The sequence below is a fragment of the Aphelocoma coerulescens genome, chromosome 27 (assembly GCF_041296385.1).
Source record: "Aphelocoma coerulescens isolate FSJ_1873_10779 chromosome 27, UR_Acoe_1.0, whole genome shotgun sequence".
Taxonomy (NCBI): Eukaryota; Metazoa; Chordata; class Aves; order Passeriformes; family Corvidae; genus Aphelocoma; species Aphelocoma coerulescens.
In genome coordinates this window covers 2412503-2429785 of record NC_091040.1, presented here as the reverse complement: position 1 = coordinate 2429785, position 17283 = coordinate 2412503, and the positions used below count along the sequence as shown (strand labels likewise).

The 17283-nt window shown below is 41.7% G+C and overlaps 1 protein-coding gene across 5 annotated transcripts in view; it reads left to right on the top strand.

The window, feature by feature from the left end:
• Positions 1-17283, top strand: part of IKZF3 (IKAROS family zinc finger 3) — a 37613-nt gene that overhangs the window by 6031 nt on the left and 14299 nt on the right. For 4 of the 5 annotated variants that reach the window (XM_068996654.1, XM_068996655.1, XM_068996653.1 and 1 more), the window contains 3 exons: positions 2039-2092; positions 3323-3433; positions 16714-16974. In XM_068996654.1, the coding sequence (XP_068852755.1) occupies positions 2053-2092; positions 3323-3433; positions 16714-16974 (412 nt within the window). In that variant the 5' untranslated portion in view covers positions 2039-2052. The remainder of the gene's footprint in view (positions 1-2038; positions 2093-3322; positions 3434-16713; positions 16975-17283) is intronic. The other variant, XM_068996656.1, reaches the window with a different exon arrangement.

Sequence of the window (17283 nt, the reverse complement as noted above, 5' to 3'; positions counted from 1 at the left end):
TGTTTCTCAAGCAAGAAGAGAAACATTCTATAGTGTGTCATCGTTCTTCTCTCTTCCGAAGGGTTCTCCTGTCCAGCAGCCATCACGGGCATGAACCTGTTGTGTTCAACAAAATATGAATAAATTCATAGACTCCATCTCGGCAGGGAGCAGATGAGGGTCCGAGGAGGCTGAGCAGGTCCTGCTCAGCTCTCGTGGGGTTCGGGCAGAGCCCTTCTCCAGCAAGTTGTCCTGCAGCTGCTAGGGAAACCCGAGGAATGCAATGGTTTCTAAAAATATATAGTTATCCAGGAATATGTGTAGAATTATTGGAATTCAAGCAGTCATGTAGGGGGGTTCTAGTTTTTCCTTCCACAGCCTCCTGGAAGCTCAGGGGAAGACAGAATTGCTGCCAAGGTTTCAAAGGCACCCTGGGGCTTCAGACTGGGGCTTTGACCCAAATGGGCAACTGTGCAGGGTTTCTGAAAGCAATTAAAACCAAAATCAAGTGTTGCAGGATAAGGCAAATTTAGTTTAATTTTGTGCAGAATTACAAGGGTTTGCGTAATTTAAGTGTCTGTATTCATGGAATCACTGAATGTTTTGGGTTGGAAGGGACCTTAAACCTCATCCAGTTCCACCCCCTGCCATCTTCCACTTGACCAGGTTGCTCCAAGCCCCATCCAGCCTGGCCTTGAACACTTCCAGGGATGGGGCAGCCACAGCTTCCCTGGGCTATTATTGCAGTGTAAAGGTAAAATCAATATTAGAGAAAATTTTGATCAATTTACCCAGAATTTACTGATGTTTTCTAACCATTATTTGCTGTATAAATTGGTCCATCTGCTTCTTTGTACCTCAATTTTCCTGGCATAATAGAATAAAAATGAGAAATTAAGGGCTATAACTATACTTGATCTTTTTTATTTATTTCAAAATACAGATTCAGTAAATATCTGAACTTTTTATCATTTAATTCTGTGACTATGATGCAAGGCCTTTATTTTGTTGCACACATTATCCCACCCTCTATTCATGCAGTTTTTTTGGAGTACCTCTCCTGATACCAGGCTGCCTCGCTGAAGAGTTACCAGAGCTTTATATTTTAACGTTGCAGAGACCACAAAAATGTTCCATATGCAGAGGAGGTAAAGACAGATAATTATGGGGTAAATGTCACCCGTGGTTAACACCTCATGCCCACTGCCTGGGTGTTTCTGTTATGTAACTGCCAGGAAGAAATTTTCCCGGTCCAGGAACTATTATTTTTTAGGTTCAAAGCTGATAAAAGATGTTATGGCATGTAAAAAATAAAGAGGGGGAAAAAGCTACAGGAAAGAAAGGAGGAAGGAAGCAGGTAACTGTGTCTGTATTAAGAATTCAGCCTCCTAACAATGAAATCTCAAGGCAGGGAGGCCTTGAGTAAAGGCATAATGGGACAGCTCAGGTCTGTGCCTCCAGTTCAATTCACCAGCTGAAATTTGGGCACTGCACTGGGCAGTGGGAATACCTGCAGCTTGTGTTGCCTTCAGAGCTCTGCTGAGCCCCCAGGCTGGGAAACCAGGCCGCATGGGTAGTCCCTCTGAAAAATTTTTAAAATTCCTAGCATTTGATCCCTTTTGGAATTTCTCAGTGGGAATTAGACTTGCATTCCCATGAAAACCAAGTAGATCTTGTGAAGATAATGGGGGTTTCCCTTTGCATGGGAAGAGGAGTGTAAGAATATTTTTGTACTTTAGAGAAATTAACTTCCTACAGAGTTACTACGGCTGCAGTGTGCTCACAGGGTACTCAATGAGTAAATCAAAAGCATAAGGTACTCTGTTCTATAACTTTTTGAAGTTAGAAAATCATATTTAATCCCTTTTCTGGGCACAGGCCAGTGCTCAGGATATAAAAAAGTGAAGCACAATACTAATTTGGTTTTTATTTCTTCAAAATGTTTTCTTTTTCAATTTTACTTTCAGCCAAGAAAACAGGAATTTGTAAGATTGTAACAACTGTGTCGTGAACTGTTCTAAATATTAAGCACCTCAGGCTGCTCTTCTGTCTTTTGCAGATTCACAGCCCGGGATGGACCTCAGTAACCCTCAGGAACAGCCCATAGCTGCAGGTACGGTGCTGTTCAGTTATGTTCTTCCACCCTCTCTTGGCCATTTTACATTTAAATGGAGAAAAATAACATGAATTGCAGCTGGTTTAGAGTCCCAGGACACTGAGTAACAGAGTCAAAAGTACAAAGAGGAGTATTAATGGCAAAAAAAAGTAAATTTTATAGTTGAAATAAAATGGTGGAAGTCCCATATAACATTGGAAAATTATAATAAAGTGGGAAAAAAAGACTGTAGAAGGAAAGGAAACATTTTCAAGAGAAAGCTGGAAGTTTTGATTAGGGAAGCAAGAATAATGCAATTCTCTTGGTTGACTGCATTTCTGAAAATATGAAAACAAATCTTGTGAGTGAATTTGACAAGTGTTTCACTTTCTTGTTAATCAAAAAGTTGAGCTTCTTTTCATCTCCAATGTAATATCTAGCTTGAGAAGGATTGGGGATGTTACCATCCAGCTGTCAGTAGGTTAAAGAATTTACCCGCAATTTCACAGTATTACTGTAAATTTAAAAAATTCCAAGAATGTTTGAAAGAAAATACTGTCTGTTTTTTTAATGAAATATTGATCTGAAATTTACAGAAATACACATCATATGGAGCTAGTTTGCATTGTGGGATTAATGAAAGAGGCTTTATTTAAAACACTTCACCCAAATAGATTTCACTGCAGTTAAAAATGTATCTTTATTTCCGAGGAGAGAGGCTGGGATCTCTGGGATGCTGATCAGCATGATAATGTTGATATTTAAAAATACACATGTGGAATAAGCAGAGACGTGCAAGTGGGTTCAAAGAGGCCTTGATTACACGTGCTTGAGCAGTTTCCTGGCCTAGGGCCAGAATGATTAATATTTCGCCCAAAAGAACAAAGTGGAGCTGTGATTCCTTTGCCTTGCTCCAAGGAGCTCCATCCCTGCTCACAGCAGTTGTCAGAGCACCTATGATAGAGTTAGATATACTGGGTTTTATTCCTGTTGTCATTTAGAACAACCTCCAGAATATTTAATCTGAGCAAAAGCTGAAAATGGGTTCGAGGTGTGTGTGAGAGCTTGTGTGGGACTTTGGGAATTAAAATAATTCCCCAAAGTGCAACCAGTGCATCCATGGAAATAACATTGTGGGCACTGTCAGCTGTGCTGGGAGTGTGCAGGTGCTTTGTGGGAATCACCTGGAAATATTATTGGAGAATAAATAGTTAATTATATTTGCCCCTTTTTTTTTTTTTTCTCCAGAAGAACAAGAGGATTTGACAGACTGTAATCTGAACAAATCCCAGGAAATGGAAAGCATGGATAATGTGGAAGATATGAAGGAACACAATCAGTCTAATGAAGAAGCAGGAGGTAAAGTAGAGTTGGAATTCTGAAAAATAATAGTTATATTTTGTCTTTTTATTCATCTGATTATGCTATGAGAGTATGCCTGTAAATGGAATAGCAATACAATTCATTTGGAGCATTTCAACATGGTCTAAGGAGGAGCAACCCTTTTCCATTGGGGAACCTCACGTGCATTTTACCAAGGTCAGTTTTACAGGAGCTATGAAAAATGGATGGGAAGATAAAAGAGCAAGTGCATCTGGTGAGCCTTTAATGTGTGTGGTAACATACAAATTCCTAAGAACAGTTTGTATAGGCAAATCCCGTGTTAGGACTGCAATTTTTTATTTATGCTGCTAAGTACTTTCATACCTAAAAAATAACTTATTCTTTTTTTTTGAATTAATAATTAATAATTAAATAATTTATTCTTTTTTTTGAAAGAAAGAAGAAGTTATCTCAAATTCACAGGACCACTCAGGCCTGTAAAATTTAAAACTGTAGCAGCAGTGCTGTACTTTAAACCGTGGGTGAAGGGGAGGTTGGTCAGTTTTCCATGTTTACTGTTGAATTTGAAGAATAAACCCTTCCTACAGGTCTGAGAGAAGACACAGGGATTAATTGAAAGAGTAAACCAATATGTACTGTCTTTAAAAACCAGAAGGCCCTCTTCATTTGTAGATAGAAGATAAAAGTAGCAGCTCCTGGAACTTGGCAATCTTACAGCCCTCAGAGCTCTGGGGTTTATATGTGTGTATGACATAGATGTTGAGTTTCTTACGTGCTGTAGAAGCTCCTAAATGGAGATCTCAGCATTAACAACAGTTCCTGCCCATGATCTGAGAATGTTCATCTGTTCCAGGGGCTTCAGCCACAACCAGTGAGGAGTGTGCCTGGTGGAGGATGTGGGGCACGTGCCCTGGGGAGAACGCACATGGTGTAGTTACCAGTTTCACAGTGCCTTTCTGTGCCACAGGTCTGTGGCAGTGCAGCAGTGCCAAAGGGAAATTATGACTGTGGCTTTGGGTAGGAGTTTGAGGTAGAGTTTTTATCACACAAATCAAGTAAATCACTAAAGAATTATGTGTTTTGGCTGAGCAAGTAGCTTTGGTTGTTCCCTCTAACATTAATGTGATTATTTTGCAGAAGTTATTCTTTTGCATTATTAAAGACCAAACGTTTTAATCGGTTAACAAATTGCAAGCCAACATGAAACACTCAAGGGAGTGGTGAGATGAATCTCGCTCAAGGATCTACAGTGCCAGTATCTGGAACTGTGCTGGTCTGGCCTTTCTGGACAGTTTATGGAGAGACATCACACAGGTTTTCTGACCAAATTTATGTGTCTGGCTTAGGGTGAAAAGCCTCGTGTCCCCACTTAGCAGGATTCTGCAGTCAGTCGAGAGTAGCTCAGTATAGATGTCTGCAATATAGAGCCTGCCTTGGGCAGGTGAGTTCTGCTCTGCTTACACTAAATACAGAAGTTTAATAGAATAGACGGAATATGGAAGACTTGAGCTTTTTCTACATCCAAGGCAGCTGATCTCTCAGATCCCACAGCACATAAAATATTCACAGCCATGCTCCAGCTCTTTGTCCACCCCTTGCACCAATTCCACTCACTAGCTCACTTTTCCCTGTGCTTTCCCAGTGTCCTGGCCCTTCACTCCTCCTGCTTACTGAGCTGTGGGTGCAGGAAGCGAGAACAGGGTTTCTTTCCCAAACCTCTCAGTACTAACCATCTGAGAGGAGTTGCTGTAACTTCTTCCCACCTTCCCATTCCAGGAGCCATGTCCATGCTGCTTCTATGCAGTGTCCAGGCAGGAAGCAAGTCCTTTTTCTGTTCTCTGGCTGCCCTGTGCCTGCAGTACCATTTCTCACCCTCTTTTGCATACATTTAAGTCAGGAACAGGTTGGACATGTGAGAGATTGTTTGTATGGGTACTGCTTTTACCATTCATTTTTTATATTGCTGCTGATCTCTAAAAGTCTCTTTACCATTTGTTCTGGAATGCAAACACTGAAAATTTACATCTCAAAGACAATGCTATAAATATCAATAAAACATCTTTCCCCTCCAGCAGCCTCCCTTACCATTAGAGCTCATTTATTATAAAGTGAGTATGAGCCTTCAGTACCACAGTGCCCTACTCCTTGCTGCTCACTGTAGGAATAAAGCCACGATTGCAAGGAGAAAGCTGGTTCAAATGCACAAAAAAGGTACTTCCAGCATCTCAGTGTAAAATGGCACAAAATAAAATATACATTGTGTTTTCTTCAGTGCTTCACACACTGTTCTCTACAGTCATTCTGATACCGGAAGCACAATAAATCTTAAATATTTAAGCATGCTGTGCTAGTACTCCAGGCTGTGCAAGGATCAGTAGGTGCACTTAAATTTCCTCCCAACAACACCAGTTCAGTTGCTGTTGGAGACTGAAAATCACAAATAATCTCAGTTTTCATGTCATGCCCTCTATAAAGTAGCAGCAGCTCTGTTAGTCCCTGAGCAGTCCTTGTGGGTCAGTAACTACTGTCTGACTTCTATAAATGAAACCGCATTCTGACAGTGCTGTCCTGGTGGGAGGATTATCTTTTGGGGATCACTAACCCTGGTAAAAATGAATATTTAATATTCTCCAGGATCACAGAATAGAAATATTATCGGTATTGGTGATGGTTTTTGGGAAAAGGATTATGTCCTGCCTACACCTGAAAAACCTATTGGTGAAAAAAAAAACCCTCAATATCTTTATTTGGCACACTGATATGATCACTAATCCCTTCATTTTATATCAAATTGAAAGATAAATAACGGAAAATATTTATGTGATTCTCATAAATGTTAATCACTTTTGTGAGTGAGCAATTCCACTCCAGCACCTTCCCAATTCATCGCTGGTGACAGCCTGCGACACAGAAACCTCTCCTTTTTCTCTCCTGAACCCCCGCACTACCCGTGCCCCCGGGGTTTGTTCCATCTGCTGAAGGCCATCATAGGAACATGAGGCCACTGACTCATGGAGAGAGATCAGGCCTTCGATAACCTGATTTCCACTGCCTTAGTATGTCTGTAACATGTTTTTCTCCAGCACAATTATGTCTGGTTTTTCCATGTCTTGTCAGCCATCCGTAGTGAGTAGGAATCTTCCAGTTTCTTGGACTACATGTTTTTGTGACTCTTGCATTATTCATGGTGACACTGTGAGTATGTTGTGGAGATTTATTCCGAGGCTTTGAGCAGAAGCTGGAGCCTGCTTAAGTCTAGATGTTGTCTGACTTGGTTTGGTGGAGACTTTTATGCTAAAAGTGGTGCTGGGATCCTTTTAAAAGCTTACAGACCGTTCATAAAAGCACTAAATTAATGTATAGGGCTGAAACACCATCACTGAGGCTCATTTGGTGTTAAAAAATCCACTTTTTCTGCAAACAGTTCCATATTTGTACTTCTCTGAGCCTGTGCAAACACATCAGCTTATGGTGATTTTTGTGTGTGTCCTGATACAGGTGAGATGCCATTGGAAACAGCTCAACTTGTCCTATTCCACCCCCCTGTTAAAAGAGCTTCCATGATGATCATCACTAAGTATCGGGCAAACAATTAGGCAGCAGGCTATAGTAAAATGGTAATTAAAAGCTTGATGGGGAAGAAGGAAAAAAAAGAAACAAAACCCCCTTTTTTTGCCTCAAGGGACTGGAAGCTGCACGCTGTGGTGCACATGGTGTATGCTTGCCTGCAACCATAAAAATACACTGTTCCCATGGTGCTTCCTGTGTCTAGTCTGAAAAGAGACAAGCAGTGAGAGCGGGGGGGAAGCGTTTGATTTCCCCTGTTTATGTGCCCCCAACACTTACCTTTGGTGGCCAAAGTTGACATATCTTTAATTTAAAAATTAAATTTAAAAAGCCACATTCTTTCCTCTGGGAGTCGCAGTCAAGCACAAATGTTTAATTATGTCTTAATTCTCTCAGCTGTTGAGGCAGACAACTTTTGGGGTGTTATGAATGTCAGCGAGCTTTCATGGTTGTGAGCTAAAAAGAGATAAAAGCCACATTTGTGGTTTATGGATGTTAATTGCTGCTGCACTGAGGTATGTGAGGGGGGCGGTTGAAAGGCTGGAGTGAGGCAGGAGAGGTGACAGAGCCTCGATGGGGCGCTCAGCGAGGTTCCAGCGGTGCTGCAAGAACACGCACTTATCTGCCTGGAAAGGAAGTGCCGTTTTTTATCAGAATATTACATCTCCCAAGCCCAGCTCGAGCCCCGGCGCTCATGGGACTCTGGGTTATCTCACAACATCAGCAGAAGTTCACTGCAAGGGGATTTCTGTAGTGTTAAACCCAGCAAGGAGTCTGAACGGGTCGGGCTTCTCTGGGGGCTCTACTGGGACTGAAAGCCGCGTTTTCCTTATCAACAAACGATCCTCTTGACTTTGTTTGAGCTCTTCAGACTGTGCCGTCAGCGGCAGGAATGCTGCCAGGCACGCTCGGTGACATCAACGGGGCGGTGGTGTCACCCAGCCTGTAAATGATTGACATCAGCTGGACTATCCTGAGCACTCAGCACTGACATAGACACTCGGATACTCTGATTGCCTGGAGATAATCAGAAAGTGCAGCTATTTCTCATTCTAATTAACCCATTATAGTGATTAGAAAATAGAATTTACTTTTGAGATATCCTGACTCCCAGTGGAAGCTCTCAGACAGAACAAGGGCTGGAAAGAGGATGGATGTGCAGTTATTCAGTAGATGATGGGCTTCATTCCATAACTTTTAAAACTCCATTTTTCTTCAGTTCTTCTACAATGTGTATCTTGGATCCATACAAAATAATTACCTGAAATTACAGGTGAGAGAAATATTTATTCCTTTGGCATCAAAATTAAATCTAGTCCAAGGCAGATGAGTTGTGATCCCTCCCCACTCCCCCCAGCAGAAATAAGTGAAGATGCAGAAAATGGCCCTGGGAACTCAAATCACGTTGTTGTAGGAAATATTCAATTTTTGGAAATACAGATTAGTGGAAAGGAAATCAGTTAATGGGGATGAGTCACATTTTGCCCCCAAACCAGGCTGTTCATTGGCACAAAATGGGAGTTGAAGGGGCAGGTTCACTCTGCTTATGCTGCTGGAAAAGCATCGGGAAAAGGAAACAGATCCACGAGACTGAAATGCCACAAATAGTTCCCTGAGCATTGGAATTGATGGCTCTTGTCTCTCGTTGCTGACTTTGCTGACTGACTTTTAACTGAACTATGCAGAGTTCGCACCGGGTGCTCGGTGTCTGTTCCAGCCGGGACTCCTCGGGCCGGCGTTGCCGTGTCCTCAGCGCCGTCTCCTATCACGCTGCATCCGCTCCAGTTCTTGTTCCGGCTTTAGTTCCTTCTGCTCTGCAGGAGCGTTGGGAACTTAGTTAATCCGGAGTTCGGCTCCCTGTACTCCCGCGGAACAGCGAGTGGCTGCGCTCACTTGCCGTGCGTGCCAGCTGCACTCTTCTCCTTCCTCTCCTGGTGCAGGAGCTCCACCTCCAGGAGCAGCTCTGGGAGCTGCAGGTGCTCCCGGACGGGCGGTTTGAGTAACCCCGGTTTTCCAGGGAGGATTGGATTTGTTGTACAGGTCTGAATCACAGACTCCTGGGAACGTTTAAGCTGGGAAAGAGCTGTAAGATCAACGTTACTAAGGGAACACAGAGCAGACGCACATGCTTGTCTAGAAGACTATGCTAAAAGTAAACTACAAATATTTAATTACAAGAACCTCAAATAGGAGAGAACATAGGTGTAATCTAAAATTCAAGTCAAGATTATTTACTACTGGATTTTTTTTATAGTTCAATCAAATCATTGCACTGTTCAGGGGGTTCAAGAACATCTGAACCAAGCTCCTGCCTTCAATCTATATGTGTTGAAATTCCTCAGGTATTTATCACAGATTTCCCAGTTCTTCGTATTATTTTATCTTATTTTCTCTCCATATTTTATTTTTCTTACAAGAATATATTGCGTTGTCAGAAAGGCTCTTGGGAGATGAATTTACAAAGATTAAATGAAACTACACTGAATTTCTCAGGTTTGAAGTTCATTTGAAGCACAGTTGACCAGAGTCGACCATGCCTGAGTGGTCACATTAGTGATTGGTCCCTTGATATAAGTAATGCCAGCGATTATCTGAATTTAACATGTGGCCTTTCTCAGTCTGACTGTTGGGTCCAGATGTTCTCTGATTAACTGTCTCATTGAAGTCTGATTTAACGGTTGTGATTGTATCTGCCTTGCTGGACTTCAGGAATTGTAATTTTAGGAATGTTTTCTCTGGGTGATGGTATCTTAACAGCAAAGGAAGGGAAGAGCTCATGCAGTTTCATCTTTTTCTGTGTTTTTTTGTAAGAGGGAGACTTTAAAGATATTCAAATCTGAAAGGACAACATTAACAGGTGTCAAAATTAAAACAAATTTCTTCTGGGACAGGTGTTGGAAAACCTGGGCCCTGCAGGCGTGGGGATGTGGGATGGCATTGCCTCTGTGCTCCCATCCAGCAATGGGGGTGTAGAATGTTGAGTAAAAATGGCAAATTATTGCCACTTTTTAAAATTAAACAACCAAAATAAAATCCCATGATAGCTGAGCATACACTAGCCACATTTTTCCAACCTCTAGCCCAATTTGTCCCAGGGAATGTCATTCTGCTTCCCCAAACTCTGTTTGTATCTTCAGTTAAGAACATTTAAATGCAGTTAAATGAAGTTAAATTCCATTTCCTTCTCTAAACCCAGCATTGCACAGTGTTGCTGTACAGTTTGTCCTGTTTAACTCCAGCTTTGGGAACACTCAGTTCTGAGGAACATTTCTCCTTTATCCCTACTTCTGTTAGTATAATGTCAACATAATTTGGAAACCTATTGAGTCAAAATCCTAAAAAAACACTAGAGTATTATTAGGCAGAAAATGGTAATAGTGGGGAAATATTGTGTGTGAAAGTATAGATTTACACAGGAATATTAATCTTTATAAGAAAAATCATTGTTTTTAGTTAGATGCTTGAAGAACCAGTTACATAATTCAAGTTTCCTGACTCATATGAGCTTGGAAACGACGTGTGTTGTTTGGTTTGGGTTATTTTGCAATTAATTGTACAACTAGATAAATTACACTATGCTTTAATGATAGAGAGGCACTGGTATTAATGAAGTAGAAAATACACATCTGAGCACTTGGAAAATGATGCCTGGCTGATTTTTTTTTAATTTTCTTTCCAATTCTCAGTGCTGCATTTCAATTTGATTTGTTTCTATTTTTGTTTCAAGTCACAATAAAACCAAGGAGACTCATTATCATTGAGCCTACACTCCACAAAGGGGAATGCTGAAAGTTTCTCTCCTATATTTAGAAGTGAAATTTCCACCAGGTGCATTCTGCACTGGGTCATTTAGGAATTACTACTCATGTCTGCTTTATAAAGTATCTAAACAAAATAAGTACTAGGGTTTTTTGTACAAAAATGACTATTGAACAACAGTACAAAAAATACTAAAAGACATAAAGATAAAATAAACCCAAAACCAATATGTCCAAGCAATAAGTACAATATTTGGGACTTTTTGTGCAGAAGTCTCTGCTTTGGCCCATAGTGACACAAAAAGGGACCTGAGGAATGGGACAGGCCCAGCTTCTGCACCCTGCAAGGGCATTTCTTGTCATCACGTCCTGGTTGGGGTGGTTGTCTCGGCTGTCTGGCTGGAAGTTAATTCTGCTGTGAGGTGATTGCTCTTCCTTTGTTGGCAAACAATGATCTCATAAAAGCTGTTGGGCAAAAGGGAGTCCAGGCTGGAGTCAGAGGGTAAACAAAGCCAGGGTGGGCCAAAAAGGCTTGAAATCCTTTCCCTTCCCTAGATGGATATCTGCAGTGGGGTAGAAGGAAAACATGGAGAAAAGTTGTTTTAACTCTGCTTGGGTTGCCTCATCAAAAAAAAGATCTCGTGTTGCTGTTGTGTCACTTCACATTTTATAGTTCCCCATTAGTTACAGTGTCCAAATTTTCAATATATGCATGTAAATGTTTTCTTCCTGTCAAGGAAAAGAACTTAGACACAGCATTGTTTATTTTAATAATTTTCCTCCAGTTTATAATTTTTATGGGATGTACTACTCTCTTTATTCACTAAGGAATGTGGATTATTTTATTAATGACTTATCTTTGCCCCCAGTGTGTTGATTCCATGGCTGAGGTGTTTCTCACAAACATGCAGGATTCTGCCTTGAATTTGGAAACTCCAACGACTTTTTCAGCTTCACCACTCTCTGTCTCAGGCTGGGTTAGGTACAGGAGTCTCTCCTTCTGGAGGGGAGCAGCTCTGGCGTGTGTCTGTAGGGTTTTGTGGAGATAACGGTGATGAATCATCAGTTAATACCTGTCAAACCCAGGTAGTCACAAGAACCCTCCAATATGCCCCGTATCGACTCCCTTCTTGTTCCTCGGCATCTGAATCCCATTAACAGCTGTCAAAACCTGGTAAACTATTTATATGCTTTCACAATTTGTTTAATTGGATAGTTAGGAAATGGCATACAAGAAAAGCTTTTCTTTTTCCTTTTTTTTTCCTTTAGTCTGGTTGAACATCTGTAGCATTAGGGGCTCATTATCTCTGAATTGGCACAGCAAATCAGCAACATCATTAAAATGCCACATTAAGATGATTAAGTTTCTTTGTTACCCAGTTGACTTTTTGCATGTGCTGAGGATTTCACGATTATGACCCCACTCCTTGTAAAACACTTGAGCTACATCACCCTTTCCTGCCGTTGTCTTTAATGGCTTCTGGGTTTTATTCCTTGTGCTTTTCTGATCTCTCCTGTTAAACTTTGCTTAACAACAGGACAAAACTTATGTTCTCTCTATTTGATGCCAGAGTCTCAGATTAAATGGAGAATTTGGGGGGTTTTCCTTCCGAAACTTCCTCCTAGAGAAAACAGCTAAGATTCAGAAACCGTCCAACTTGTCCTATTATTTGGTGCTCTTGACTCTTTTATTTCTGCATTTTCAGCCTGGAGAAGAGAAGGTTGTGTGGATACCTTAAAGCAGCCATCTGCTTTAAGACCCATCTGAAGGCACCTAAAAGGAAGCAGAGAGGGACTCTGCTTCAGGAAGTGAAGGAGTGACAGGACGAGGGAATGGCTTTAAGCTCAAAAAGGGGAAATTCATGTTGGATATATGGGAGAAATCCCTCCCTGTGAGGGTGGAGAGGCCCTGGCACATGTTGCCCAGAGAAGCTGTGGCTGCCTCATCCCTGGAAGTGTCCAAGGCCAGGTTGGACAGGGTTTGGAGCAACCTTGGGATAGTGGAAGGTGTCCCTGCCCATGGTGGGGGATGGGACTGGATGAGCTTTAATGTCCTTCCAACACAAACCCTTTGTGATCCTATCATTTTATAGAGCACACACAAGCACTGTTTGGGTGGTGACTCAGTCTGAAGTTGCCACCGCAGCTTTATTTTGGATTTTTTCCAGAACCCATTGTTTTTACAGTGTTTCAGGTGAAACAAAAATATTACTCTGGAGTATGTCTTTCATCTTGTAATCATCTCCCCAGGAAATGAAACCATGTGCATCAGCCTTAACGCATCACACCGGTACTTTGTTCTGTAAAAGCTGCAGCTTTTTTTTCTCAGTGTATATTAACTCCATGAACGGCCTCAAGAAAAATAGTTCCCTGGCTTGGACTCCATGAATGCTTTTTTTCTCTTACACAGTTTTTACTTGTCTAATAGAAGAGATGATAGCACTTCTTTTTTCCACTGTGGGAACTTTGTTAGTGTTTTTAGGGATAATTGTGTTTTTCCTCGGTTAAATTTCCCTATTCTACGTGAAGTCACAGCTTCTTTCCTCTTGATTGAGGCAGACCAGCCTGGAAACTCCCTGATCTAATAAAATATGTTGATATGATTTTTAAGTGACAGATACAAACCTTCCACACAACTGCCAATCTCCTGATCACATGGTATTCCCTGTGCGTGCCAGTACAGAGAAAAGTCTGGGCTGTAAAAGGAATCTGGTGGCTCCAGACTCTGCAATCACTTGGTTAATTTTAGTTCAACCTGTACTGAGCCGTTTTTTCCTCAGATTGCTTTGCATCAAAGCTGTCTCCTGTCTGACTGTCAGGGAGGCGAAGCAGACTCTAAACCATAACAGGTGAAAAAATCCCAACCCTTCCATTTATATTTGGGTTGAAAAAGCCTCTTCCCTTGAGGTTTCTGCTGGTCCCATGCATCAGAAGGTGAATTTTTCTCTGGAAGTCCTTCAAATACCTACAGGAAAACATTTGAACTTTGGATGTTATGGACAGCCAGAGTGATGGTGATGCTTTTTGTGAAAGCAGGGATGGAAAAGCCTTCATCAAAACTCAGGTGCATCCTCCTCTGTTACTACAAGGAAACACCAGCCTTACATGCAGTATGGAAAGTGCAGAGGTGATTATTTTCCACGGTGGAACCCTAAGATGGTTTGCCCAGTTTACACCAGACCCCAGGGACATGCCATGGGAGGGCTCAAACCAGTGCCCACACTGTGCCACACAGACCCTGGCACAGCTCTGGAGCTGTGAGCCAAGAATTGTGGTGAGAAAGAGCAGCAAACAGCACAGAAGCCCCTGTTGGAGGTCGCAGCTTGGCCTCCACTGCTAAACAACCGTGTGTGATGCAGACGAAAGGTGAGACGTTAAGTAGAAAGTGGGAATTGAAATTGTTTCTGAAAGCACCAACAAGGTGCAGCTGCACAGGGTACTTCCTTTTACCATGCTGGGCAGGATGTAGCAAATTTTTTTGGAACTGCCTCCTTTTGGGAGGGAAAAAACAACCAACCAACCAAAAAAGCTTTTTTTTTTTTTTTTTTTTTTTTTTTTTTTTTTTTTTTTTTTTGGAAAAGGGATTGGTGTTGAAATCTGCTTTCAGCAACTGGCAATCATTTTTCCTTGGAATTATGGAAATGGTTGTATAAACTAATTTTGAAGGAGTCTTGATAGCAGGATCACCCTTGCACCCATGGGCATGGAGTTGGCAGCAGAAGGCATCTGCAGAGGAAGCCTTGGTTCTGTGGAAGCAGGAATCCATGGGATGTGAAGAATAGTTGGTACTGAAGAATCCACAAAGAAAAACAGCCCATTTTGGGGTGAATCTGGAGCTCCCTGTGACCCTCTCAGCAAACACCCAAACCCACATGAGCTCATCAGGGACTGGGGCAGCAAGTCCCAACAGCAAAATCTAAACATTTTCCAGGATAGGGGGATAAAAACACACAGTAGGGGAGAAAATCCCATTCTTCCATCAATATCCCCATCCAAGGAGAGCACAAGAGGAATCTCAGAGTTTTCCACACTACTGTGGGGTCTTGGGTAGGATAAAGAAATCATCACCCACGTGTTTCCTCCACCTCAGCCCAAAGTCAGACAGAGTGGCAGAGCTTAATATAATCAGTTAGGAGAGAGGAGTGATTTTCTCCCTAAAATGTAGCTGAAAATTTTGGTTTCATGAAAGCTTAGGTTGCCAGATCTTTCTTTTTCAACGCTTCTTTTATGTCGCCACCTCATTTTCACTGCCACCCATTGTTTGTTCTCAGCATTTGATGTGGTTTATTACTCAGAACCAGAGCTAATACATATTCAGCAGTTCGTGTTCTGTACTTTGGAGAAAGGACAAGTGATTCAGTGCCAGATTGAACTGTCTAACCCTCGGCTGGAGGGAGGAGCAGGTGGCCAGAGAACAAGACTTTCAAACAGGAAACTGTGTGGTGCATCTCGTGGTGCTCGTCTTCACTCGGTAGCTTGAGGCACAACTTGAGTTTCAACCAAAATCTGTCTCTTGTCTGAGAACCATGGAATGGTTTGGGTTAGAAGGACCTTAAAGCTCATCCAGTTCCATCCCCTGCCATGGGCAGGGACACCTTCCCCTATTCCACGTTGTTCCAAGCCCTGTCCAGCCTGGCCTTGGACACTTCCAGGGATCCAGGGGCAGCCACAGCGTCTCTGGGCAATCTGTGCCAGGGCCTCCCCACCCTCACAGGGAGGGATTTCTTCCATATACCCAACCTAAATTTTCCCCCTTGCACCTTAAAGCCATTCCCTCTTGTCCTGTCACTCCAGCTCATGATGAATTGTCCCTCTCTGGCTCCCATGTGACCCCTTCAGACACTGGAAGGAGCCATGAGGTCTCCACACAACCCTCTCTTCTCCAGGCTGAGAAGAGCCCAAACTTTCTCAGACAGCTTTAAGTAGAAAAAGCTGTCCTGGCAATTATTAAGGATTTTAATGGAAGTGCTGGTGGTGTTGGAGTTAATTGTGGAAAGGAAATTCAGCACCCTAAGATGGGAATCATCAGCTGTTTATACAGTGTGACCAATTTGCGTGTATTTTTACTCTGTTAGTAAATCATTAGCTGCTTGTTACATCCACCTTTGTCATGGAGCTGCATTCATTTAGGCAATGCCTTTGGATTCCTCTGGTCATGGCTACAGGTCCAGGAACCTGTTTGAAGGCCCTGGATGCTGATCTGCAGGAGGGGTCAGGTTCTTTGCAACATCCTCACAAAATTACTTCAGGCAAACATTTTAGCATTTCTGGGATATATTTATTTATCAGGAAATTCTTAGCCTACCTCTGCTAGTTTTACTCACATAGTAAACCAAGATTATCAACTGCTCCTCACACGTCTGAGAGCTATGGATAAAAACTGTGATTTGCAAGTGAAAATTAGGATTATTGATTAGGCTTAACTAGTGAGAATCTATCCCATGGGAGTACTGGAAGTTTTACACTGACCAAACATATTTCCTAGGCTTGTTCCAAGCACCAAAGGTTCCACAAGAAGGTGTAAGTTATAAGATATAATTACTCTTTTTAATTTTTGTCTTTCTGTATTTCCAATTCACAGGAGTAACCTGAAATGCTGATTTCTATAAAAATAATAATTTTGAGTGGTATGAATAAGTGTTTTCTTTTGAATCCTGGCTAGTAATTTCAGGAGACGTTTGTACTGTATTCTACTTTCATAATCTGTAGAAGGAAATTCTCTATCAAAGATAATTACCAGGCAGGTTAATTGTTTTTAAGGGTTACCTCACTGTGAGTATCACTAAGTGTCCATGACCAGTGAAGTTTCGTGTCTCGACTTCATTTCTTCATTCTTACCTTGTTTCAGTAAAAGTTTTAGGAAGATTGATACTGTTGTTTTATATAATTCTTAGTGTGTTTTTTTCCTAAAATACTTCACTGTGCATAAGATTAGCATTTTTTCACTCCTGTGCTTTGTTTTACCTGCAGATGATGTGATTAAAGTGAAAGGTGAATACAGTGAAAGAGAGGAGAGTGCTTTAAATTCCGAGCCTATGGAAAACATGGAAGAATCTGAACTGCCTTACACATATCCCAGAGAATATAATGAATATGAGAGCATTAAGCTGGAAAGACACTCGGGTTCATATGACAACGTCAGGCCAGCTAGTGGAAAGATGAATTGTGATATCTGTGGATTAGCCTGCATTAGCCTCAATGTCTTGATGGTTCATAAGCGTAGCCACACTGGTAAATATCCCTCTGTTGTTCTTGTAAGAGCTGGGGTACTGAAAGGATGATAATTTTTAATCTAGACTAGTTATTTTTAAAAAGGATACCAAAATCAGGGTTTCCTTGTTCTGTCCTTGACACCACATGTGATCTTTATCAAGTTACTCGCTGTTCTGTGCCTCACTTTACCCACCTTTCTTCTTATCGGGATTGAATATTATTAAAAGCAAGTTGGCGAGGCATTTTAAGACTTTTGGATGAAAGGCACTCTGTAATTGCAGTATTTCTGGCACAAAGCAAAAGTTAATTTGGTTTTGTGCTGCCATT